The sequence below is a fragment of the Sciurus vulgaris genome, assembly GCF_902686455.1.
Source record: "Sciurus vulgaris genome assembly, chromosome: 2".
Classification (NCBI taxonomy): domain Eukaryota; kingdom Metazoa; phylum Chordata; class Mammalia; order Rodentia; family Sciuridae; genus Sciurus; species Sciurus vulgaris.
This window is the reverse complement of record NC_136462.1, coordinates 7,230,864-7,246,606: the sequence shown is the minus strand read 5'-3', so window position 1 is coordinate 7,246,606 and position 15,743 is coordinate 7,230,864. Positions and strand designations below refer to the sequence as shown.

The following is a 15,743-nucleotide window of genomic DNA, read 5'->3' as shown; positions in this document are numbered from 1 at the left end:
TGGAGAAGCCAGGGATCAGGGTGTGGAGTTCACTTAATAAAAGATCCATTGTGTGCAGACTTGGCTGTTTTCCATTTTAGTGCTGGAATTTTAAATATAAAATGTAGATTAAAATTAGCCATTCTTCCATGTATCTGGGATTATCTCTCGTTATTCAGTAACCAGCACGGAGTTTATGTTTCTTACTTTAACTTGTGTTCATTTGCTCAAAATGTAGTTAGGCAGTTTGTCTTTTAAAATACTTTAATATGCCTTTGGAAACTATTTTATTGGCTATATCAGCTAGTGGATCCACTCATTAATAGATTTGGGAATTACATTAATTAATAGCTCCATGAATTAATAGATCAGAGAATTACTGAAGAACCGAAAGACTTCAGTGGGCACAGTCGGCAAGTGAGCCCTGCCATTCCAAGACCCTGACACCCTCCAGCCCCAGACCTTAACCTCGGCCACACTGGCCACGAAGACCAAGGACTCCTGCCAGTGGCTGTGCTGGCCTGACCGCCACGCCTCAGAACAGTACCCACAGCTGCCGCTGTGGGGCGGGCCTGGCGGGGGTGGCTTTGGGTGTACTGGCTCATTTCACCTCTCCACAGTCCCGCCTGGCAGGTATTGTCAGGTTCATTTTTTACAAGAAAAAGCAGCTCCAGGACGCTAAATAATATGTCTAGTGGCTCAGCTGGCTGGGGACCTCCCTAGGCAGGACTCCTGGGTATTCTTTTTGCCAGGGGGCTGCTTCCCTATGCAGGTGTCTGAGCATTAGTACTTAAATTAGCATTATACAAATCAAACCAAATGCTTAAGAAATGAATAGCTCTATGACTTGAAATAAAAGCTTTTATCCACCAAGATTTAATTTGATTTGCAAAGTATTCTCAATACAATAGATATATTCGGCACACCCTTGTGGTCTCTCCACAGGCTTTACTAGATAGGTACAACTAACAAATTGAAAAGTTTGAGCTCTTTGCCCTCAATGGCATCAGTGAATAATTAACTTAGTTCTTTATCCTGGTTAACCAAATTTAGGGAACAATTGACTCTCTCTCTCTCTCTGTCTCTCTCTGTCTCTCTCTCTGTCTCTCTCTCTCTCTCTCTCTCTTTCTCTCTCTCCTCGTGTACTCTCTCCCTATCTTTCCCCTTACAAATTGGTGAATGACAGGGGAATTTCTGTCTTTTGCTCTTTTAGCTGAATACCCTGGTTTCTTCCACTTTCTCATTATTGCGCTGCCAGCTTTAGAGAGGGTTTCTGTGGTGATCTATAGAAAACGTTGGGCATGTTCTTAACTCTTCAGAGATTAAGATTGCTTTTAAACCTCATAGTAGGAAAACATTCAGACCTGAACAGAAGTAGAAAGAACAACGCCTCTGCCTGCCTCCGTCCTGTGTGCACGTGCTGGGTTTGAGTCCTCACCCCCACTGGTCCCTCCTGGCGGTGGTCCTAAAGCAAGCCCATGACACTTGTCACTTGGTGCACGACACGACATTGTGCATCTGCAGGCTACAAGGGCTCGCCATTCCCAGTAACCATCAAACCCAACAACAAGTCCTTAACGTGCTTTACAATCAAGACAGCACTCCTGTTCCCTCACTGGCCCATCAGTTCCTTTTTAACAGCAGTTTTTAAAAATAGTGTTTAATATGAGATACACTTAGCCCATCGTAAGCGTACGATTCATTGGTTTCTAATATTCACAGAACTCTTGACGTCACCCAAGAAGGAACCTGCCCTCCTCTGTAGCCATTTCCGGTGGCTCCCCCAGCTTGCTGCCACAGGGTCGCCCGTGCCCCCTCCCCAGGTACTCAGTGAACAGACTCATGCAGTGTGAGGCTTCGCACTGTCTCCCTCACACGGCAGGACTGTAGCCAGGGTACATCCATGTTGCAGCACGCTCTCTGTTATGTATGTATTCACTTGAATTTTTTTGCAGTGTTCGCTAGGCAAGCGCTCTACCACTGAGCTATATCCCCAGCCCTTATCATTCCTTTTTATTGCTAAATAATATTCTACTAAATGCAACATTTTGTTTATCTGTTCATTGGTTGATGGACATTTAGATTGTTAATAAATGACTGAATTCAATTCGTTAGTGTCTTTTCCACACATATTTCTATTACATTGAATTTTTAATGTTACAGGACTCTTGCATAGAGTCCTCAGAATTGAAATTTAAAAAATGGTACAATGGACAGTCTCATCCACATGTTGATCAATATATTAAAATTTGATTTCTGCATTTCAGTAATTTAAATTATGAGAGGAGGGGGTACCAGGAATTGAACCCAGAAGCCTTCAACCACTGAGCAATGTCTCTAGACTTTTTATTTTTTTACTTTGAGACAGGGTCTTGCTAAGTTGTTTAGGGCCTCTCTAAGTTGCTGAGACTGGTTTTGAACTTGCAATCCTCCTGCCAGAGCCTCCTGAGTCTCTGGGATCACTACACACAGTCCATTAAAAAAATTTTTTTAATGATGTAAGAAGCTAGGCATAGTAGCCCATAACTGTAATCCCAGCAACTCAGGAAACTGATGCAGGACAATCACAAGATTGAGGCCCATTTATTGATTGGGTTATTTGTTTTTTTGGTGTTGAGTTTTTTGAGTTCTTTATATATCCTGGAGATTACTATTTTACCTGAGGTACATGTGGTAAAGATTTTCTCCCTTCACATTTTTTATTGTTTCCTTTGCTGTAAAGAAGCATTTTAGTTTAATACCATCCCATTTATTTATTCTTGATTTTATTTCTTATGCTTTAAGAGTCTTGTTAAGGAAGTCAGTTCCTAAGCCAACATGGTAAAGATTTGCGCCTTCTTTTTTCTTCTGTTAGGCACAGGGTCTCTGTTCTGGTGCCTAAATCTTTGATCCACTTTGAGTTGAGTTTTGTGCAGGGTAAGACCTAAGCAACTTAGCGAGACCCTTACTCAAAACAAAAAATAAATGGGTCTGGGGATAAATAAATGTGACTGAGTGGTAAAGTGCCTCTGGGTTCAATCCCTAGTACAATAAATAAATAAGAGTTAGGGGTCTAAGCCTGCTCTAGATCTTCAGGTTTGTGGGGCAGTAAATACCAGGTGATGTCCCCTGCTGCCCTGCAGTCTCTGTTCACAAGGGTACGTCCAGAGGCCCTGCAGGGCAGCGCAGGCAGGTTTTCCTTACCCCTCTGGAGCTGCCTGAAGCTCTGCCTGATCAAGGGCCACGACTATGGCAGTCTGTGTGGTCTTACCTTTTACAAAGAGCTCTGCAGGGCCTGGCCTTCTGCACAGGGTGTTTTGTGGTTTTGCCAGGACGGCTTTAGGATTGATTCCTAGAAGTGGGGCTGCTGGGTTGGAGGACAAATGCCTCTCTGATTTTGCTAGGTATTGGTGACGGCGATGACAGGAATCTTCCCTAGCACTTAGCAGTCCTCTACTTTGTCATGCAGTTTAGCAAAAGCAGGTTGCCTTCTCCTGTTCCAAATATGGACATCTTTTCAATGTTGAAATAGGTAATTAGGAATTCTTTCTTTCTTTTCTCTCTTTTGGTGGTACTGGGAATGGAACCCAGGGCCTTGTGAATGTTAGGCAAGTGCTCCACCACTGAGCTGCCTTCCCAGCCCTTTTTATTTTATTTTTTATTTTGAGAGAGGGTCATCTAAGTTGCCCACGTGATCCTCCTGCCTCAGCCTCCCAAGTAGCCGGGATTGCAGATGTGGCCCCCCAGGCCTGGTGATAATTAGGGATTCCTGATGCATAACGGTCAAATGTACTCAATTAAACTTTGGATTTCTATACTTAATCACAGACATAATCATATTCCGTATAATTACATTTACTTCTCAATCTAATGGGAAGTTGTACTTACCAGATATTGTACATTGAGTTATGAATATGATACGAGGTAAAGGGGTTTGTTGATCTTTAGATTGCTACTTAATCCCATAATAACATGCTTTAGTAGGTTTGACTAGCTTATACTTAAAATTTGTATTTACAGCAACTGTGATTTTGAAAATATATTATCATGATTAGTACCTCTTGAAGTCAAGGTGTCCCAAAACTACCATTAAGAAAGATGAAAGGAGAAATTTCATTTCCGGCTTTGGTTGAGTGTTTTTGTTGCTGTGATTCTGGATGAACTTTAGTTACAGCCAGAGATCTTTCAGCCTCCAAACTGGACTGGAACTGCAGGGAATTTGCCCCCAGGTGGTTGGTGAGACTTGGTCAGTGGGTGTGGGGTGCATCTGGAAGATGCCAGCCGCCCACTCTGCTTCCTACTGCAAGCTGCAGGCTGCACTGGCTGCTCTCCCTCAGGCCTCGGCCCTGGGGGGTCTGCCTGTAGGAAGGGGTGGCCAACTGCAAGCCTCAGGTGTCGCTTTGCAGAATCCTCTTCTCCCCTGTGAAGGAGCATGGATGCAGAGCAGGAAAATCCCTAAGCCTTTCCCCTGTAGGCAAGGAAAGCAGGGCCCAGAGGGCCTCACCTGTGGTCACGCTGCGTGCCCTGGCTCCTGACCTCAGACCTGAGTGCCCTGCTCTGTCGCCTGCCTCCCTTTGCCTGGGCATCAGTGTGGAAGTGACTGCTGGGCATGAGCACGCCTGCAGTCTTCCCCCAGCTCTCCTAGTGTGCACAGGAGCAGCCCGGGCTCCCTCAAGTTCCGGTCCCCATGGCTCATGCTATTCAGGATGCACCCTGATGTCCACACGGAGCATCCCATGGTGTGGCGGGGCCATGGGATCTCAGCTGCCACGCTGTGTGCCGGCCCTCAACTCCGTCCCTCACCCCAGCCTTGAGGTGGCACGTCACGCGCTGTTGTGCACTCGTGCCAGGCCCCCGCGAGGAGCTAAGCACCTGGGCTCGCGTCATTTTCCTGCAGTGTCCCGAGAGCGCTCTAAAGCGGGCGCTGCGGCCGCGCCACTGCCCTGCCCTCCTCATGTCCAGGCCAGAGCCTGCACTCCCTGCTTCCCGCTGCTGTCACATCTGCCTCTGGCGAGCAAGTTGGAAGGAGGAAAGGTTTATTTGCACTGTGGTCTCAGAGGTTTCAGTCCAGTCACTTGGTCTGTTGCTTTGGGCCGTGGTGAGGCAGAGCATCACGGGAGCATGTGCTGGAGGAAGCTGCTCACCTCAAGGCGGTCGGGAAGCAAAGAGAGCGAGGAAGAGGCCAGGCCACACTGTCCCCCTTCAGGGGCACGCCCCCAGTGACTGCTTCCTTCTCCTACGCCCCACTTCCCAAAGGTCCCCACCTCCCAGCAGCACCCCAGGCTGTGACCAAGCCTTCGGCCCATGGGCCTCTAGGGACACTTCAGATCCCAACGGGAGCAGAGAAGGCAACTGTTTTCCTTCCTCTAGAGGCGAATGTGATGGGCGTCAATGGCTGACACTTGTGATTTGGTGCCCTGAAAGGAGCCTGGAGAGCACCGTGTGAAAAATCAGCGTTTGGGGCGCTGTCGGAGCCGGGGGTGATGCTGTGTAAGAGCAGTGGTGGCCAAGCTCCGAAGATGTCACCTGTGGGATGCGGCTGGAACCGATCTTGCCATGGAGCCTTCCACCTTCATCTGAAGGGTGCTCCTGGCCCTTCCCTCTCTCTTTCTTCCCTGATTCTTCAGCACAACTTCAATAGTTTTGTCTACTTTTGATGCTACTCTATTAGATTTTAAGGTGAAATTTCTTATACGTTGTGTAGCATGCACTTGGTTTTCATTACATAGGATTTTAAAGTCCTATTTCTGCTATGCGGAGAAGGACAATACTAGATTATTGTGAGACTGAATTTGAACTATAGCTCAAGAAAGAATGAACAGCCAGGTGTAGCAATGCATACCTGTAATCCCAGTGACTCAGGAGGCTGAGGCAGGAGGCTTGCAAGTTTGAGGCCAGCCTCAACAATTTAGTGAGGCCTTCAGCAACATAGTGAGACTGTCTCAAAATAAAAAATAAAATGGGCTGGGGATGTTCCAGCGCCTCTGGGTTCAATCCCCAGTTTAAAAAAAAAAAAAAAAGAGAGAGAGAGAGAAAAATGAATGAATGGTAGAGTAGTGACTTTGAAAGAACAACATAATGCCTCTTAGAAGCAAAGTTTTCACAGTTGCTTTAGCACCACCTGATCAACAAATAAGTCATCCCTCCATATCTCCAGGGTATTGGTTCCAGGACCACGCATGTACCAAAATCTGATGACGCTCAAGTCCCTTTTGTAAGATGTCACAGTTGGCATAGAGCCCACTCCCGTCTCCCTGCATACTTTAAGTCATCTCTGGGTGACTCGTAATTCCCAACACGTCATTGCTATGTGAACGATTGTTACATTATATCGTTTAGGGACTGATGATAAGAAAAGAATGGGATTTTTTGAGTATTTACTGTGTGCAGTTGGCTGAATCAACGGATGTGGGACCCGAGCATCCAGGGGGCTGGTTGTGGAGCCCCTTCTGGGTGAGGCTGGCAGCAGGCACTACCTTCAGGGCCGACAGTCAGTGAAGTGAACAGGCAGTTGACAGACGTCTGCTGTGCTGTGTTCTCTGTGTGGGGACAGCCGCGAAGGTAGGGTGCTGTCTACGCAGGTGCATACAGAAGGCGCCTGGCCTGTGCGAGCACTGGTCTGGGAGGCTGGCACCAGACCATGTGCCCTGGAGGAGCTGGCACCAGAGCTTCAGCTGCCCCTTCAGGTCCTTTCTTGACCCTCCCCAGCAGCATCTGCCCGGAGGCCAGGCCCCCCCAGCAGGCTCCCTCATCCCCGCCCTCCATTGGGGTGCAGCGGTGGGGATCAGAGCAGGGAGGGGGTCCAGGACTGATGTCCTTGGCTCCTTCCACACGGGTTCCAAGCGTGGCTCTGTCCCCCACCCCATATGTCACTGCTGCTCCTCTGGGCAGCTGCTGTCTTCCAGACTCTGCTCAGCAGGTCAAGCCTGGTGCTCCGTAGCCCGGAGGACAGAGCGGCTAGCCTGTGCTCTGGAGCAGGGAGTGGATTCATTGCACTCGGAGCACAAGGATGGAGCTGGGTAGGGGCAGTGACCTCTCTGGACTCTGGGACGGTGTGACCAGCCCATTCGACTGGCAGGATGTGATCATTGCTGACTCCAGGTGTGCACTAATCCATGACAGAAGTCCCCAGAGAGGGCAGTCAATGCAGGCTGGGATGGTAAGCAAACACCCTCCAAGGCAGATGCCATAGCCAGCAGTTCTCAAAGTGTGGTCCCCAGAGCGGCAGCAGTGTGGCCCGAGCGCAGCCTAGATATGCAGATTCCCAGGCCCTCTGCAGCCCCACCAGCTCAGCTCTGGAGCTGTGTCCAACTGGCCCACCAGGTGACCCGGGCATGCTCACTTTCAGATGAGCTGGGGCAGGGGGCGAGATAGGGTTTTGCTGGTTGTGGTTTTGTCTGTTTGTGTTGAGGCACGAGAGTCTGGGTGTGTGGAGTGAAAAATAAAATCAACTGGGAGAGAGTGAGCCCAGACCAGCTGGCTGACCTCACGAAGTGGAGTGTTGGAGCCCCAGCCTGGCAGGCGGGGCACAGCCCCCTTCTCCCAAGACCTGGTTGTAAAGTGGGCGTCGGGCGAGGCAGTGAGCTTCGCGAGCTGGCAGGCAGCTGGACTGGCACCCGGGGCTGGAAGGCTGGAGGGGAGACACAGAGATAGTGACCATGGGGACAGAAAGGACAGCGCCGCCAAGGCCTGCTCACTCCCTGGGCCCAAGTCAAGGTGTCAGCAGGGTGGTTCCTCCTGACTCTGCAGGAGCACCGTTCCATGGCTCTGCCAGCGTCGGGTGGCTGCTGACGTCCTCAGCTCTCCTTGGCTGGGGACACCTCACACTGGTCCCCACCCGTCCGGCAGGGCCCTCTTGTGGGTCCACACTTGGCCTTCTTGCGAAGGTACTCTCATTGTGTTTAGGGACCACCCAAATCCATCGTTTCACCTGTCTCCCCACCTTGCTAACACCTGCCAAGACCCAGTTTCCAAGTAAGGCCACATTCTGAGCTTCCGCGTGGATGTGAATTTGTGGGGAGCAGGGAGGGACGCTGTTAGCAGCTGAGGATGTGTATTCTTTCTTTTAATATATTTTGTTGTAGATGGACGTGATACCTTTATTTAGTTTATGTGGTGCTGAGGATTGAACCCAGTGCCCCACACATGCTAAGCAAGTGCTCTGCCACCGAACAATGGCCCCGGCCCGTTAAATACGTGTACTCTTAAAGAATGCATGAGACTGAAAGGTGGGTGAGGCAGAGAGAGGAGGCTGAGATAAGGCGAGGACCCCGGCAGGGTCGGAGAGCAGCAAGGAGACCACGTGTGGAGGGAGCCCACGTTGTTCAGTCGTCTGCCTTCCAAGGCCCTGCTAGACTGGCAATCTGCCCTCTTTGGATGACTTGGACGGTTTGGAGGAATTCTGGTCAGGGAGTTCCTTGTCCTTCAGTGTGGGGCCACCTGCTGTGCTCTTGGGCAGACTCGGGCTGTGGGTGTCAGGCAGGAAGACCACAGTGAGGGCCACTCTCCTCTCATCATCTGCCAGGGCTCGGGACCTGGAATGACTCACCTCTGCCCCCAGTGACCGGGATCACCTGGTGAAGGGTCAGGCTTCCCCCGGCCCACCTTATGTCCTGTTTGGAGGGAATTCATCGGGCCTCGCACACTGAAGGGGTGGGAGATGAGCCGCGCCTGGGGAGGGCAAGCACCTGCACAAGTCTAGAGCGCGGACGTTGTCATTCTGCCCGGGGGTGTGTATTCTCCTCACTTATTTACTCATGCAATCATTTATTTCTATCAGTCTGAGCTTATGAACATTCACACTGTCCTTCTGGTTACAGTCCAGTGCTGTTCTAGCCTTGGCCTTGGGAACTTTGCATTGGCTCTGGTGTCCCTTCAGCCTGCTCCTCGGTCCCGGGTTTGAGGGTTCTCTGCCGTTGAGCCTTTCTCTACTTTCTCGCCTCCCCCTTGCTCCCTCTGCACCAGTGAGAGACCCAGCTCCTGCTATCATGGCTGTGCCATGCTGTGTGCGGTTCCTCTCGTCCATCTCTGCAAGGTTTCTAGGTGGGCACCTCCCCTCCCACTGTTCGGTGATGCTGGGGGTGCGGCCCAGTAGTGGAGCACTGGCGTAGCGTCCCGAAGGCCAGCGGCTCCAACCCTAGTAGTGCCACACAACACAAGCCCTAGTGCAGGTCAGTTCTTTCTCACAGCCTGCACCCATCACAGGCTCCTCCGCCTCCACGCTGGCCTTCACTCGTGTGTATCAGATCCTCTCTTGGTGGGTCTCTGGGTTTTGACGAGGCATGGTGTGCCTGTCCACCAGCACAGCATCACAGAACGGCCTGCCGCCCTGGCGAGTCTGCTGCACCTGCTCCACCCCACGCCCTGCCTCGGGCAGCGCAGCCCCAACTCAACTCCATCCTTCTAGTGTCACGAGAACGGAACCTCATAGCACACGGCCCATGACTGCAGGGTGTGGCGTCACTCAGCCATGCAGTTGGTGCATCGGTTTGTCCCTTCCTAATCCCAAATCACATCACCACATGACGAGAGCAGTTTGTTTCTCCATTTACCTGTCGAAGGGCATATTGATTGCTTCCAGTTTATGACAGTCATGAATTAGATTGCTGTAAATATTTACACACAGGTCTGCGTAGACATAAGTTCTCTGATCAATCGAGTAAACACCTAGTGTCAGCACCATCTCCGCATCACATGGTAAGCCTATATTTAGCTTTATAAAAACTGCCAAACTGTCTCCCGGAGTGGCTGTCGATCGCATTCCCTCCCGCGAGGAAGGAGGTTCCTGCGGCTCGGCTTCCTGGCCAGCACTGGGTACTTGGTCTGCGTTTTGGATTCAGCCATTCTAATAGGTGTATAGAGGTATCTCATGACTGTTTTAATTTGCATTTCCCTGATGACAAGGAACGCGGAGCATCTTTTCATATGCTTATTTGCCATCTGTACATCTTCTTTGGTGAGGCATCTTTTCAGATCTTTTGCCCATTTTTTACATTGGGCTGTTTATTTTCTTGCTGTTGAATCTTGAGCGTTCTTTTTATGTTCTTTATACAAGTCCTTTATCAGATATGTACTTTACAAATATTTTCTCCCAATGACTTGTATTTCCGTCCTCTTAACTGTCTTTCATAAATTCAAGAGAATTTTAATGTGGTTCATGCTGCTCATGTTCTTTCTTTCTTTCACGAATCGTGCTTTGGGCTTTGTATCTAAAATCTCGTTCCCGGACCCTAGGATGCTTGCGTCTGGAGCTGTTACAGTCTCGTGCTTTTCACCAAGCTCGTTTCTGCACAGGGTGTGAGCTGGCGTCCAGGGTGAGAAGCACCAGGTGGTGAAGGGCTCACCTGCATCCCTGCATCAGCTCTGCCACTCAGTTTTGGTTTTCCAGGACTGGGGATCAAACTCAGTATAGTACCACTGAGCCACCTCCCCAGCCCTCTTCACTTTTTATTTTAGGGAAGGATCTCCCTGCGTTGTCCAGGCTGGCCTGGAACTTTCGATCCTCCGGCCTGAACCTCCCAGTCCCTGGGATCACATGCATGCACCACTGCACCCAGCTCTGCACGGATTTGAAAGATTGGCATCCTCTTCCTTTCTGTATGAGCTTAAGGTCTGTAAAGTGTCACTTGCAAGGGGGAAAACTCTGATTCCTCTTCCGCTTGTCTTACAGCAAGACCCCTGGTACAGACCCTGCCTTTAAGAACCACCGTCAACAATGGCACCGTGTTACCAAAGAAACCTAGCGGCTCCCTACCTTCCCCCTCCGGGGCCAGGAAGGAAACCCCTGTGCCAGCAACCAAAAGGTAAGCCAACCCAGTGCCTTAGCCAAATTCTAAGGCGGTCCCTTCTTAGATTTTGAAGGGATGTGACCATTTTAGGTGACATTCCACAGTTTTTCATGGGGTTAAAACTTGAAGTCCAGCCATTGGTGTGTGGCCATTTGCAAGCTGTATGAATGTTCTTGTTTTAGACATACTGTGAAATCATTGGCGAAAACCACAGTGTGCTGTTTTGTATTTTTAGTTAGATTCTCTTTATAAAATCAAATGGGACTACGATGTAGGTAAAAGTGACTGTGTTGTTTCCAAGTCCGTTCTGGGAACACAGCAGTATTCAGATTGCCATAGCAACTTCCAGGTTCCCGTCTGTCACGTTTGGGTAGGCTCCACTGTTGACTTGTACCGACAGTGGAGTTCTAGACGCTGGTGTCATCCGTCAGACAGATTGCAGGTTCTCCTAACCTTCTGGTTACTTCGTAATCATCATATTAAAATGTGCGATCTTTAGATCTTTAGAGCCTGTCTAAATGCCCAGGCTGCGGGGAATCGAGTGCTTGGTGCTTATACGTCATGAAAAGCCTCGAAGAGATTCCTGTGCAGCTCTAGGTCCTGGTGAGTCCCTTGGCACACCCACGGCTGGCTCAGCACTGGGGGCGCAGTGCACCTACTCGCCCTGCAGTGTGCCCAGGGGCCTGTGACCCAGGGGGCCACTGCTACCCTTGATGCCTGCACGCCTGACTCGGGATGCTAGTCTAGCCCTTCGCCTTTCCCTTCCCTCGGTGTGTCTCGATGCTCTCCGGTCCCGGCCCTGGGGTTTGGCCGTGAATATTTGAAGTGCACCTTTCACGGGAGACTTCTTTATCTTGTCAGAAGCCTGAGGCCTGCTTCCACCTGTGCCCTTCTCACAGGAAACTCATCTGCACTGGAAAATGCCTTTGTGGCTCTCGTCTGACCCATGTCCAGTTTATACTGACCAAGATAGAAGCTCTCAGGAGAGCCCTGCCTGGGAAGAAGTCAGGATCGTGTTGTTGGCTGGGTGGGACACAGCAGGCGACTCGCAGATGCTCCAGAGCACTCTATTACTCCCAGGCCCTGAGAGAAGAGGGCATCCTGGGTGACACCAGTGCTCAGCCAGGTGTGGGCCACGCCTGCAGAAGGACCACGAACGTCCCCAGGCTTTCCAGGGGTGTGGTGGTGCTTTAAGAATCTGTGCCCTGTGGAGACCGGCTTGCAGGTTCTAGTATGGACTGTGTTGGGTTTTGGGTGGGTGAGATGAAGAGTGAGTGGATCACATCACCCACAAGGAGAGAGTGTTTTACCAGGCCGAAGGGGACGAGGTACAGCTGGGTTCTGAATAAATCATGTCAAGCCTCAGAATGGGTGCTGAGCCAGCAGCCACGTTAGCCACGCCTCTGGCCCCTCGGAAGACAGTTTATAGTAAGGACTGTCCTTTGCCCTGCAGGTTCCCCTTGTTTCAAAACAGAGCTTCTTGCATTTAGTTTAAATCTCTTGTTGGCCTCATTTTACACCTATTTAATGCTTGTCTGAATAACTTGTATTTGTAATCAACGCAAAATGACCTGGTTTCTAACTGGCAGCATAGGTGGGACCTCCTCATCTGGATGTAAGATTAACAAGATCGACGATTTTCTTCAAGATGCAGGTTTCCCTCTGCAAGTTTTTCACTGTTATGAGAAGCACATGGCATTGAATTTCCTGCCTCCACTTCAGAGTGTATTCAACTGCGTCGAGCGTGTGACTGCTGTTGTGCAAGATGTCTCGAGCATTTCCGCAGTGTAGACCTGAAACTCTGTGCTCGTTAACAGCTGTCCCCTCTCCCCTCCCCACAGCCATGTCGGCCACCCCCTGCTTTGTCCCTGTGGTTGGACACTCCATATGCGTGTAGTCGTTGGTCCTTTTGTGACTGGCTTATTTATTTTGGGTGGCATAATGTCCTCAAGATTCATCCCCATTGTAGTGTCTGACTTATTTTGTTTCTCGGATGGGTAATATTCCACTGGATATGTGTCCTGCCCTTTTCTGTCCCTCCAGCCGTTGGTGGCTGCTGGGTTGCTCCCACACTTTGGCTAGAATGTTCTGTGAACGTGGGTGTGCGAGTGTGCCTTTGAGACCCTGCTTTCTGTCCCCTTTGGAGTGCGCCCTGTGGTGGATGGCGGGGTCACAGTCAGTCTGTTTTGAGTCTCCTGGTGACCTCCGCATGGTCTTCCATAATCACAGCAGCATTCTATGTTCCCACGAGGACTCCAGGTTCCTGAGCCTCACCAGCACTTTTTATTTCTGTTTTGATTGTGCCATCTGAATGGATGTGGCAGTAGCTCATGGTGATTTGGATCTGCGTCCTGTGGTTGGAAAGGCAAAGCACCTTCTCGTAGCCATGCGAGCCTCTTTGGAGGACCATCTGTCCAAGAGCCTGGCCACATTTTAGTCGGGCCATTCTGCTGCTGTTAACATTGAGTTGTAGACATTCCTTATTTTGTTATTAGCCACTTATGGACACATGACTTCCAGGGTTTTTTCTCATTCCCTGAATGATTTCTTCGTTCTGTTGATTGTTTCCTTTGACGTGCAGAAGCTTTTAGGAACATGCGTATAATAGCCTGCCAATTGTTTCTTTCCTCTCTTGTCTGTACTTTTGGTGTCATATCCAAGAAATCATCAGCAATCCAGTGACCTGTACCCTCTCCCCTGTGTGTGGATGATGCTTCACAACAGGAAGCTTACTGGCCTCGGTGTCACGTCTAGGTCTGTGATCCATGTGAGTGAGTTTTCATTTGGGTGTCAGTCAGGACTGTGTCTGCAGTCCTCCCAGCCCATCTGTTGGAGACATGCCTCTTCCCACACGATGCAGCCTTGACATCCTCGTCAAAAATCACTCGGCCATGGGTGGAGGGTTCTTTCCGGGTTCTCTATTCTGTGCCATTGGTCTGTATAGCTGTCTTTATTGCCAGTACTTTATTGCTTGATTACCATTGCTTTTTAGTATGTTTTAAAATCAGGAAATGTAAGCCCTCCAACTTTATTATTTTTTTTTTCAAGATTGTTTTGGTTATTTGGACTCTCTTGAGATTTCTTACAAATGTTAGGAGGGTAGTTTTTCTATCTGTGCGACAAATGCCACTGATACTTTCATAGGGGTTGCGCTGAATCTGTAGATTGGATTAGTGAGTATGGACATTTTAACCATATTAAGTCTTCCCATCCATGATCATGGGATGTCTTCCCATTTGTTTATGTCTTTTAAAGAGTCTTGAGTTTTCAGTGTACATTCTACCTCTGAGCGCAAGTTTACGTCTGAGTAGTTTATCTTTTTGATGCTGAGGTACATTGGATTGTTTCCTTAATGTACTTTTTAGGTTGAGCATTATTATCATATAGAAACTACCTGATGTTGTGTGTCAGTTTTGTATGCCATGATGTGCTGAAATCATTTATTTGTTTTGGTAGTTTTTTGTGGAATCTTCAGGGATGTCTATGTGTAAGAACTTGTCATCTGTGAGCAGTTTTCCTTTCCAGTTTGTCTGCCTTTTATTTCTTGTCTGATTCTAGTGCTATGTTGAAAATAGTGGTAAGAGTGAGCATTCTTGCCTTCTTCCTAATCTTAGAGGAAAAGCTTTCTGTCTTTCACTACTGAGTGTTATTAGCTATAGACTTTTTTTTTTTTTTTTTTTTTTTTTTTGGTACTGGGGATTGGACCAGGGGCACTTAACCACTGAGCCACATCCCCAGACCCTTTTATTTTGAGACAGGATCTCACTTAGTTGCTTAGGGCCTCACTGAGGCTGAGGCTGACTTTGAACTCATGATCAATCCCCCTGCCTCAGCCTCCCAGGCCTCTGAGATTACCGACATGTGTCACCACACCCGGCTAGACTTCTTATGCATGGCATTTGTTACATTGAAGTACTTTGCTCCTATTTCTAGTTTGTTGAGAGTTTTTATCATGACAGGATATTAAATTTGTCAGCTGCTTCTTCTGCAGCAATCAAGATGATCATACAGCTTTTGTCTTTTGTTCTATTATTGTGGCGTATTCACCCACTATTTTCACACGTTGAGCCATCCTTGCATTGCAGACACAGATCCGAGTTGGTAGTGTTGGGCAGTCCTCTAATGTACTGTTGGTTTGCTGGTGTTTTGTTGAGGAATCTTTCATCCATCTTCGTCATCAAGGGGTGTTAGTCTTTAGTTTTCTTGTCAAGTCTTTGGTTTTGGTATCAGAGTAAGGCTGGTCTCAGGATGAATCTGGGACAATTTCTCCTTCGGTTCTTCAGAAGAGTTCAGGGAGGATTGGTATTAATTTTTCTGTAACTGGTAGATTCTGTAGTGAAGCCATCTAGTTCTGTGGGCTTTTCATTGGTGGAGACTTTTGATTACTGCTTCATTCTCCTCACTGATTACATACAGGTCCATTCATATTTTCAGTGTCTTTTGATTCAGTCTTGTTAGGTTTTACGCTTCTAGGAATTCATCCATTTCCTCTAGTCATCCAATTTTTTGGTATATAATTATTCACAGTGATCTCTTAATTCTTTTTATTTCTGACATTGATTGCCACGTCTACTCCTTTACTTCTAATTTTAATTATTTAAATCTTTTTCTTTTTTAGTCCACCTGAGGGCTTTTTGGTGGTGTTGGTCACATACAAAAACAAAATCTGGAGGCTCACTTTGTCTTCCCTGCTCTCTGCGTCTCACCTGCCTGGCTCCGATTGTCGCCAGCTCCCTCCTCCTGCCGGCTTGCGGCCTCATTCCTCCTCGCTTTCCGGTTCCCCGAGGGGCGACGCTGGCTGGCGGGTTTGGGGTCTCTGTGTGTCCTGTTGGCATCGCCACTTCCCCCTGGGGCGGCAGTCCCTTTGTCCTGGGAGGGCTGCTAGTCCAGCTCGTTCCCGGTTGTCTCCAGGTATTTCCTAAACATCCTGGTGAGTTCTTTGCCCAGTGGTCGTTTAAGGACAAGTGCTTAGTTTCAAGACTGACGTTTTGTAGTAGC

General features: G+C 48.9%; 1 protein-coding gene across 10 annotated transcripts in view; it reads left to right on the top strand.

The window, feature by feature from the left end:
* The window catches only part of EML1 (EMAP like 1), a 162,635-nt gene that overhangs the window by 97,396 nt on the left and 49,496 nt on the right, over positions 1-15,743 (top strand). For all 10 annotated transcript variants that reach the window (XM_079129487.1, XM_079129481.1, XM_079129483.1 and 7 more), the window contains one exon: positions 10,628-10,760. In XM_079129487.1, coding sequence (XP_078985613.1) covers positions 10,628-10,760 — 133 coding nt within the window. The remainder of the gene's footprint in view (positions 1-10,627; positions 10,761-15,743) is intronic.